Source organism: Bos indicus, chromosome 19 (assembly GCF_029378745.1).
Source record: "Bos indicus isolate NIAB-ARS_2022 breed Sahiwal x Tharparkar chromosome 19, NIAB-ARS_B.indTharparkar_mat_pri_1.0, whole genome shotgun sequence".
In the NCBI taxonomy this organism is placed as follows: Eukaryota; Metazoa; Chordata; class Mammalia; order Artiodactyla; family Bovidae; genus Bos; species Bos indicus.
Window position 1 is genome coordinate 23504584 of NC_091778.1, and position 10288 is coordinate 23514871.

The 10288-nt window shown below is 44.4% G+C and overlaps 1 protein-coding gene across 2 annotated transcripts in view; it reads left to right on the plus strand.

Moving 5' to 3' along the window:
* The window catches only part of VPS53 (VPS53 subunit of GARP complex), a 123351-nt gene extending 113274 nt beyond the window's left edge, over positions 1–10077 (plus strand). For both annotated transcript variants that reach the window (XM_019980717.2, XM_070772802.1), the window contains exons 20-22: positions 6343–6480; positions 8612–8716; positions 9163–10077. In XM_019980717.2, the coding sequence (XP_019836276.2) occupies positions 6343–6480; positions 8612–8716; positions 9163–9333 (414 nt within the window). In that variant the 3' untranslated portion in view covers positions 9334–10077. The remainder of the gene's footprint in view (positions 1–6342; positions 6481–8611; positions 8717–9162) is intronic.
* Positions 10078–10288: the final 211 nt, after the last annotated feature.

Genomic DNA, 10288 nt, shown 5'->3' on the forward strand with positions numbered 1-10288 from the left:
GAAGTACTTACTCATGCTGCAACATAGATGAGCCTTGAAAACATTATGCTAAGTGAAAGAATCATAGACAAAAGGTCACAGAACGTATGATTCCATTTATATGGAATGTCCAGAGCCGGCAAATCCGCAAGACAGAAAACAGACTACTGGTTGGTAAAGGCTGGAGGAGAGGAGGGAAAGAGATGCGATTGCTAATGGCCATGGAATTTATTTGTGGCATGATGAGATGTCTGGAATGGAACAGTACGCTTTTAAAAGGTGAATTTATCTCAAATTTAAAAAAAAAAAAACAACTCCAGGTGGATTATAGCTCTGAAAATGAAAGATAAGACAACAAAACTTCTGGAAGATAAAAGAATATTTTTATGACTATGGGTTAGGCAGAGATCCCTTAACAAAACATTAAAAGTACTAATCGTAAAATAAGAGACTGTTGGGAGTACTTCAAATTAAGGACTTGTTTTTCTCAAAAGACAAGCCAGAGTAGCAGATGATATTTGCAATATATGTAACTGACAGAGTACTCATATTCTAAATATATCCTTTTAAAAATCTCTAACATATCACTTGTGTGGAATCTTAAAAAAAAAAAACAAAAAACTCAATTTCAGAGAAACAGAGAATCAAATGGTAGTTGCCAGGGGCTGGGGGAAGCAGGAAATGGAGAGATGGAGGTCAGAGGGCACACACTTTCAATTCTAAGGTGAGTAAATTCCAAGGACCTAATGTACAGCATGGTAACTGTAATTAATAATACCGTGTGATGTACTTGAAATTTGCTGAGAGTAGATCTTAAGCATTCTTACCACATACACAAAAGGAGAGTTTATTATCTTGATCTTGGTAATCATTGCACAAAGTGTATGTATATCAAATAATCACCTTGTACACTTTAAATATATGCAGTTAAAGTGTATTTGTCAATTATTCCTCAATAAAGTTGAAAAACGTACTTTAGAAAAACCTCAACAAATCAATTAGAAAAAAGATGATCAGCTATTAGAAAAGATGGCAAAAGACTTGAACCGGTACTTCAAAAAGAGGCTCACCAGTAAGCATATTAATTGTCTAGGGAAGTGTAAATTAAAATCACAGTATCAGAATAGCTAAAATTAAAAAAGACCAAGAATACCAAGTGTTGGTGAGAATGTAAAGCAACTGGAACTTTCAGGCATTGCTGGTAGGACTGGAAATTAGTACAACCAAACTGGAAAACTATCAGTCTCTCCTAAAGCTAAGCATATGCCTACCCCTTCATCCGGCAATTCTGCATAGATGCTACCCCCAGTGGCCACCAAAGACATGTACAAGAATGTTCATAGCAGATTAATGAGCAGCAGACCAGTCCTGAGGCACATAGGGCAGAAGAGTGGTAGCCTTTGTTGGGAAGGAAGAGAGAGCATTGACTGGAAGAGAACCCGAGGAAGCCTTCTGGGATGCAAATAATGTCCCAAGTCATCTTTTTAATTTATTTTTTTAATTGAAGTATAGAGGAATTGAAGTACTGCTGCTGATGTCTAGCAAAGTGATTCTGTTATATACATGTACATATACATATATGAAGATTATATCGTCTTTTCCATATTCTTTTCCATTATAGATTATAATAAGATACTGATTATAGTTCCCTGTGTTATATGGTAGGACCATGTTGTTTATTTATTTTATCCATAATAATGTGTTATCTGCTAATCCCAAACTCCTAATTTATCCATCCCCTCCCTGCCACCACCTTTCGCCTTTGGTAACCATAAGTTTGTTTTCTATGTCTGTGAATCTGTTTCTGTTTTATAAATAAATTCATTTGTATTGTATTTAGATTTCACTATATATAAGTGATATCGTATGATGTTTGTCTTTGTCTGACTTAACTTCACTTAGTATGATAATAATGTCTAGGTCCGTCCATGTTGTTGCAAATGACAATATTTCATTCTTTTTATGGCTGAGTACTATTCCATCGTGTGAACACAGCATCTTCTGTATCCTTTCATCTGTTTTGTTTTGGAGTATAATTAGTTTACAATGTTGTGTTAGTTTCTGCTGTGCGATGAAGTAAATCAGCCATATGCATACATATCTATCCCTCTTGGACCTCCCTCCCACCTCAGCCCCATCCCACCCCTGTAGGTCATCATAGAGCACTGAGTTCATTCATTTGTTGATGGAGAAATGTCTCATGTCTTTAATTAGGCAGTGGGGTGTATGTGCTGTGCTGTGCTTAGTTGCTCAGTCATGTCCAGCTCTTTGTGATCCCATGGACTATAGCCCACCAGGCTCCTCTGTATGTGGGAATTCTTTAGGCAAGAATACTGGAGTGGGTTGCCATGCCCTCCTCCAGGGGATCTTTCCTGGAGAATTGACCCAGGGATCAAACGCAGGTCTCCCACATTGCAGCTGCTGCTGCTGCAGCTGCTAAGTCGCTTCAGTCGTGTCCAACTCTGTGCGACCCCATAGACGGCAGCCCACCAGGCTCCCCCATCCCTGGGATTCTCCAGGCAAGAACACTGGAGTGGGTTGCCATTTCCTTCTCCATCTCACATTGCAGATGGATCCTTTACTGTCTGAGCCACCATGGAAGCCCCATAGGGTGTATACATATGTAATAATTTATCAAGCTGTGTACTTGGTCTTTGTGTACTTTACTGTATGAAAGTTATACCTTAGAAAAAAAGGAACGAGGAAAGAAATAAGGCATGTCCTCACCTTGGCCCACCTATTCCTTATATCCTGAACTGTTTCTTCCACATCACCTCAGAACTTAGTGTTATATATATGGCCTTTGCCTTCTAGGAGTGTGCCTTTATTTTGTCTGCTCAAGGTTTCTATCACTGTGATAGTCATGTTGTCCCCCAAGAGGTGTCAGAGCTTTCCATTAATGGGCGATGACCCTTCCCAGGCATAGCATGCTGGCCAGCTTTGCACCCCAGCAGCCCACCAACAACAGCCATATCACCCCCAAAATTTTTCTGTAAGGCTCAGCCAAATTTAGCTAACAGCCACCTCTTGCCCAGTGCCTCATGCATAAGGAGATGAACTTTTAGCTATTTTCAAAGATGAAAGCCAACAGATTTTCATGATAAATGAGCCGTTTCACCTTCATTTCCCACAGACAACTGCTAAGTCTGTCAGACTAGCTCCCACCTTTTCTGACTGCATTACTTCCGGTAAAACCTGAGACCAAGGTTTCCATCTGTTCATCTGTCTGGTGAGGAGAGAATTTTACTGTGACTGGCCAGAAATTGAGAATGTCCTATCTTTCAAAATATGGGAGATACTAGAGGGTTATGTCTGGTTCATTCAAAACTCTTCCTGTCACTTAAGACTGTACAATTATTTATGCATATAATATTCTCTGGGAAGTAGAACGTACAGAAAAAACAGGAAGTATCCCTATACGTTTTTAAATAATCATTGATTTTTTTTTTTCCTGCTAGCAAATAATGCTAAGACATGGCTTTGATTTTGACAAGATGCTGAAATTTTACTACATGGAAGATAAAGTTGAATCTTTTCTAGGCCTCAGATATTTAATAGCATACTATGAAAAAAGAAGAGAAGGAAAAACACAGTTCCAGTTAATAAAAGTATAGAAAATAATGTCAAGAATATCAGCTTCCCACTTAGCTTAGGCAGATCTTAACATGGTCCCATATTTGCTGTAAATCTTTCTTATATAAATTATAATTATGGCTGAAGTCCCCTGTGGACCTACCCTGCCATGCCTCTCCCTCCATGCCCAGAGGTAATCACTATTTTGATTTTATCATTCCCATATGTGCTTTGATAAGTTACATGTGTATGTATCCAAAAACGATATATAATTTTATCTTGCAAATGTTTAAACTTTATCCAAATGGTACTATACATATCATTTCCCCAGTTGCTTCTTTTGCCCAACAAATGATTTCTGAGATTTGTCTGTGAGATACAGGTTGTTTGAGTCGCTTATTTTAACTTTAGTGTCGTGTTCCATCGCGTGAACATAGCACTGTTTGTCTATCCATTCTACACCGTTGATGGGCATTTAGGCCACTTCCAATCTTTTGCTTTTACGAACAGTGGATTCAAGGAACCTTTTTTGACATGGGCAAGAATTTCGTTAAAGGATATGAGTACTGTGTCACAGATTATGTACAGATTGCACTAGGAAATAGTACTGAAATTCCCCCAAAGGGCTTCAACCAGTGTATAATACCTCATGCTAAGTGTGAGTTTCATTGCACTATACGTGTGCCAACACTTGGTATTTCAACTTTTTATTTTGCCTTTCTGATGAGTACAAAATGATACACAGTTGTGGCTTTGATTTGTGTTTACTGGATCACTAGTGAAATTAAGTTTCAGGAGCCTGGCGGGCTACAATCCGTGGGGTTGTAAAGAGTTGAACACAACTGAGCACGCACACACAGCATTTCACAGTCCTATGAGCACTGGCGTCTCCACTTGTGTCAGGTGCCCGTTCAAATCTTTGCCCCATCGTTGGTATTGTTTTTACTGGGGTTGCTGTTCTTTTGCTTACTGATTTTCAGGAATCAGATCTTTTCAGATTCTTACTTGTTATCTATATGGTGAGGTAGCTGTTAAGATCTTGGGCCCATTTTTTATTTGGATTGTTTTCTTATTGCTGAGTTTTTCTTTAAAAATCTTTGTATGTTTTAGATAACAGTCCTTTATAAGATGTATCTTTTGCAAATACTTTCTCCTAATCTGCGGCTTACCTTCTCACCCCCTTGACATTGTCTTTTGGAGAGCAAACATTTTTCATTCTAAACGAAGACCAGTTTATCAATTATTTCTCTAATGGATCATGTCTTTGTTTTTTTTTTTAATTTATTTATGTTTTAATTGAAGGATAATTGCTTTACAGAATTTTGTTGTTTTCTGTCAAACCTCAGCATGAATCAGCTGTAGGGATACATATATCCCCTCCCTTTTGAACCTCCCTCCCATCTCCCTCCCCATCCTACCCGTCAAGGTTGATACAGAGCCTCTGTGTGAGTTTCCTGAGACATACAGCAAATTCCCATTGGCTATCTATTTTACAGATGGTAGTTTAAGTTTCTGGAGAAGGCAATGGCACCCCACTCCAGTACTCTTGCCTGGAAAATCCCGTGGACGGAGGAGCCTGGTAGGCTGCAGTCCATGGGGTCACTAGGAGTCGGACACGACTGTGTAACTTTCAAGTAGACAACCTGAGCGGCTTCACTTTCACTTTTCACTTTCATGCATTGGAGAAGGAAATGGCAACCCACTCCAGTGTTCTTGCCTGGAGAATCCCAGGGACGGGGGAGCCTGGTGGGCTGCCGTCTCTGGGGTCGCACAGAGTCGGACACGACTGAAGCGACTTAGCAGCAGCAGCAGCAGTGTAAGTTTCTAATGGATCATGTCTTTGGTCTTATATCTAAAAAGTTATCACCATACCCAGGGTCATCTAGGGTTTCTCTTATGTTACCTTCTAGAAGTTTTATAGTTTTGTGTTTTACCTTTAGGCCTATGATCCATTTGGGGTTAGTTTTTGTGAAGGGTGAAAGGTCTATGTCTAGATTCCTTTTTCCTTTTTTTTTTTTTTTTGCATGTGGATGCTCAGTTGTTCAAGCACCATTTGTTGAAAAGACTACCTTTACTCCACTGAATTGCCTTTGCTGCTTTGTGAGTGATCGGTGACTCTATTTGTGTGGACTGTATCTGTGACTGTATCTCTGGGCTTTCTCTTCAGCACAATCGATCTATTTGCCCTTTCACCTGTACCACACTGTCTCAATTACTTTATTATAAATCTTGGAGTCAGTATCTTGGGACTTCTTGGTGGTCCAGGCAGATTTTTAACTACTGGACCACCAAGAAGTCCCAAGATACTGATGTTTAAATTTGGCTTAATCTCCTACATCCTCACTAGCATCCAGAGAAACCCAAAATAGAGCAGTATGGAGTTACCATTTTTTGCCTGTTCAATAAGCAAAAATGTTTAAGACATTTGTAAGGTTCTTCATACATATCCTGAACTGCTTTCTAAATGAAGTGCAGGGGATGTGGGTTTGATCCCTGGTCTGGGGAGATTCCACATGCCATGCACCACAGCTGCTGAGCCCAAGCTCTAGAGCTCTCAAGCTAGAACGAGAAGCCGCTGCAATGAGAACCCCACACACCACAACGAAGAGTAGCCCCCCGCTCGATGCAACCAGAGAAAGTTCACACACAGAAGTGAAGACCCAGTGCAGCCAAACATTAAAATAAATTAAAAAAATTTTTAATATCAAGAAAATGTTATTTATCAGCATGAGTACACTGGGTGTTGTGCCCATGTGAGGTGGCTGGGACTGTTCTGTTCTCTTCCCTCAGCTACTGCTGGACACACACTCCCTGAAGATGGTCCTGCTTGATCTGCCTTCCATCGGCTCTCAGGTGGTGAGGAAAGCCCCGGCCAGTTATACCAAGATCGTGGTGAAAGGCATGACCCGCGCGGAGATGATCCTCAAGGTGGGACTTGTGTCTTCTTTAGGGTTTCAATTAAAAGGGCCTAGTTACCTGATCGCTTATTTGAAACAGTACTGAGTACTAGTCTCAAAAAGCACAGGTTAGAACCTATTCCCATCAGTCCCAAAAGATTGTCTGCATTCTTTGGCTGGACCACACTTTGGCCTCATCAGTTATTGTTGAAAGTCAGTGCAGTGTTGTGGGGGGCGGGGTGGGGGTCAGTAATTCTGTCTGACAAATGCATTCTTTCTTGTAATGGGATTCTCTTGTAATAAGATTTGGCCAAGATTGGAGGCTGAGTGGCATTGTCACTCAATCAGCCTCCAGTCACGGTCTCTCTGCTCTGCTTCTCTCTGCTTCCCAGCTTTCAGTTCCTCCCATTCTTGGCTTTCTAAGCTCTGCCACCTTATAGGAACTTCAAACAAATGTCGCATACCTGATTCTAATCAGCAAATGGTTTTCTAAAGCCCCATTTAACAAAGTATATGTGGGGTGATGATGCTAAGAATGTCTGAAGCCTTGAACTCCTGCATCTGATTTCCACCTGGACTTGTCGAGTGGAGAGGGAACCTACTGGGGAGGGGAGAGAAGGCTGGAGAACAAATGGAGCTTGTCAGTCTGCAAGCAGAATGGCTCAAATGATGGAGGAGTGGGAAGTCACGGCGAGCCCTGACGTGGCTGGACCGGGCAAGGGGCCTCCACAGACCTTGGGCTTTGGCCTGATGAAACTGAAAGCAGCCTAATGCATTTCTTCCCTGGCTGGTTTACTCTCCATGGGGGAGAGCAGGGTTTGGAGAGAATTTCTGAGTGAGTTCTCCTTGCCACTCTGAGTTGTATTCTCAGAAATCCAAAACCAAACCAGCCTACTTGAGGAAGAAAACTGGACCCCCACAATGAAAACCAAATGACTGTGAACATGAGGGGTTTGATGCCAGGGCTGTCCTGCTGGTGGTACATGAAGTTGTTGTTTAGTCACTGAGTCGTGTCTGACTCTTTTGCGACCCCATGGACTGTAGCCCACCAGGCTCCTCTGTCCGTGGGATTCTCCAGGCAAGAGTCCTGGAGTGAGTTGCCATTTCCTGTTCCAGGAGATCTTCCCAACCCAGGGATCACCTGCATCGACAGGTGGATTCTTTACCAGTGAGCCACCAGGGAAGCCCTGGTATGTGAAGTGGATGTAGTTATATGAAGTTCCCGATTTTAAGTCTTAGAAACACTGAGGCTGTTGTGGAGTTTTTGTTCTTGAGAAAACCCACTTAACTCGATGCTTTTTGAGGCCATCCCTTCCCTGTGGCTTAGCTGGTAAAGAATCCGCCTGCAATATGGGAGACCTGGGTTCGATCCCTGGGTTGAGAAGATCCCCTGGAGAAGGAAAAGGCTGCCCACTTCAGTATCCTAGCCTGGAGAATTCCATAGACTGTGTAGTCCATGGGGTCGCAAAGAATTGTACACAACTGAGTGACACTTCACTTGGGAACAACGATACGTCAGGACAGAAGGAGCAGGTACCAGAAACCCAGGAAATGTCCCAGACAGGGGGCCCTCCAACACAGTGTTTCCTGTGGTCTTGATATTTTTTAAAAAAGACCCCTGGGACTCCTCCCCAGGCTCTGTGAATTAGAATCTTCAGAGGAGGGACATAGAAATCTGTACTTAAAAAGCAATTCAGGTGACATTTTTTATTTAGCAAATTTAGGAAGCCTTGTGTTGTTACTCAGTCGCTAAGTCGTGTCTGACTCTTTGCGACCCCATGGACTGCAGCACACCAGGTTTCCCTGTCCTTCACTATCTCCCGGAGTTTGCTCAAACTCATGTCCGTTAAGTCAGTGATGCCATCCAACCGTCTCCTCTGTTGCCCCCTTCTCCTCCTGTCTTCAATCTTTCCCAGCATCAGGGTCTTTTCCAATGAGTTGGCTCTTCACACCATGTGGCCAAAGTATTGGAGCCTCAGCATCAGTCCTTACAATGAATATTCACGGTTGATTTCCTTTAGGATTGACGGGTTTGATTGAAAGCATTGCTGTAACTGAATGCTGAGATGAAACAGGCTATCGGGACATTTCTCTAGAAGATGCTCCGCTGCCTCCGATCATAAGCGTTTCCGGCAGGCCTGACTCGCCTCTCTCCCTCACAGGTTGTGATGGCCCCTCACGAGCCGTTGGTGGTATTTGTGGACAATTACATCAAGCTCCTGACAGACTGCAACACAGAAACCTTCCAGAAGATTCTGGACATGAAGGTGCGCTCAGCATCGTGTTCTGTCCCTGGGTGCATCCTTCTCACACTCCATGATTCACTTGGGGGCAGAATATAGGCCCCTGGGGGCCTCCTCAAAGTGTCCCTGTTGGGCCCAGGCTGCAAGAAACCATTTGAGGAGGGGGACCCAGGGCCTGTGACCACGTCCCTCATCACCTCCTGATGGCGGGTAGCCAGGCTTAGCGGGGCTTCGAGGAGAGGAGGCTGCCCTCCCGCATCCTGCTGCCTGGCCACTTGCCTTCTCAGCCCTTTCTCTCCTCTCCTTTTGCCTTTTCTTCCTCCCCTGCTTCTCTCCTGGGCTACTACCCAGGGCTAATATCTCCCCTGGAGAAAGCGCTAATCCTCAGCCTAGTGAATACCAGATAGTGAACTTGCCCTTGGGTCCTTGGGGGCCAGACCTGCCATCATCCTCCTTTGTCTCCACCTCAGGGGCTGAAGCGGAGTGAGCAGAGCAGCATGCTGGAGCTCTTCCGCCAGAGGCTCCCCGCCCCGCCCTCAGGACCCGAAGGCTCCAGCTCCCTGTCCCTCCTGGCTCCAACTCCTGAACAGGAGTCCTCACGCATCCGCAAACTGGAGAAACTGATTAAAAAGAGACTGTAGGAGCACCCAGGGGTCACTTTCCCCTCTGGCCGGTGAGCCACCCGCAACCAGATCCCTGGACGCCCCTCACATCTCCTGTGCTCCCCAGATCCTCAGATCATCAGTCTTGAAACTTCCTGGGACGTTTGGGTCATTCCTGGGTCGCTCCCATGCCTTGTCTTAATTCCTGCCTAATGGGAGAAGCCAAGTAAGGACTGGAGGCAATCTCTGATTCCTGTAGCAGAGGCCACAGTGGGTGAAGAAGGTTCCCGGGCTTCACTGGCTGTTCCCCAGCTGCTCCCGACTGCTCCAGTCATCACTGACTCTGCAGCCTCACCCGCACAGTCCCGCCCTCTGTGACTGTGGCCCTGTTCCCTTCCCTGCTCTGTCCTAGCACTGTGGGCCAGAGAGCTGGGCTCTCACAGCTTCCCCCACCTGCAGCTGTTGGAGGTGCCCTCTGCAGCCAGACCCCTAAGAGATGTCCTCTAGGCTTGGCTCTAGGGCTCCAGTGATGAAATGGCAGATGATAGATATGGCAGGAGAGGTGTGGCCTTTAGCTGAGCCCTGTGAAGAAAGGATGGCTATGTAAGAAAAGCGCAAGGGGACTTGTGGTCCAGTGGTTAAGACTCTGAGCTTCCAGTGCAGGGAGTGTAGGTTCAATCCCTGGTCAGGGAACTGAGATCCCATGTGCCATGTGGCCAAATAAGTGGCCAAATAAGAAAATAAAATAGAAGGAAGTAAACCTTCCAGCCAAAAAAAAAAAAACGCAGGAAGAGTAGGGAGTAGTGCAGTGGGTCACCCAGGCAGCTCAGTCAATAGATTTCCCTCTGCCCAGACAGCCATGGTGTTGCTCTGGGAAAGTTATCCAGCCCATGCTAATTGAGGTTAATGTTCTCTTCTCACTCCTGAAAGAAGGGGTGACGGGCCCATCTCCAGGCAGCCGCTTTAGCCGTCTGTCATCGGCCCGGGAAGCTGG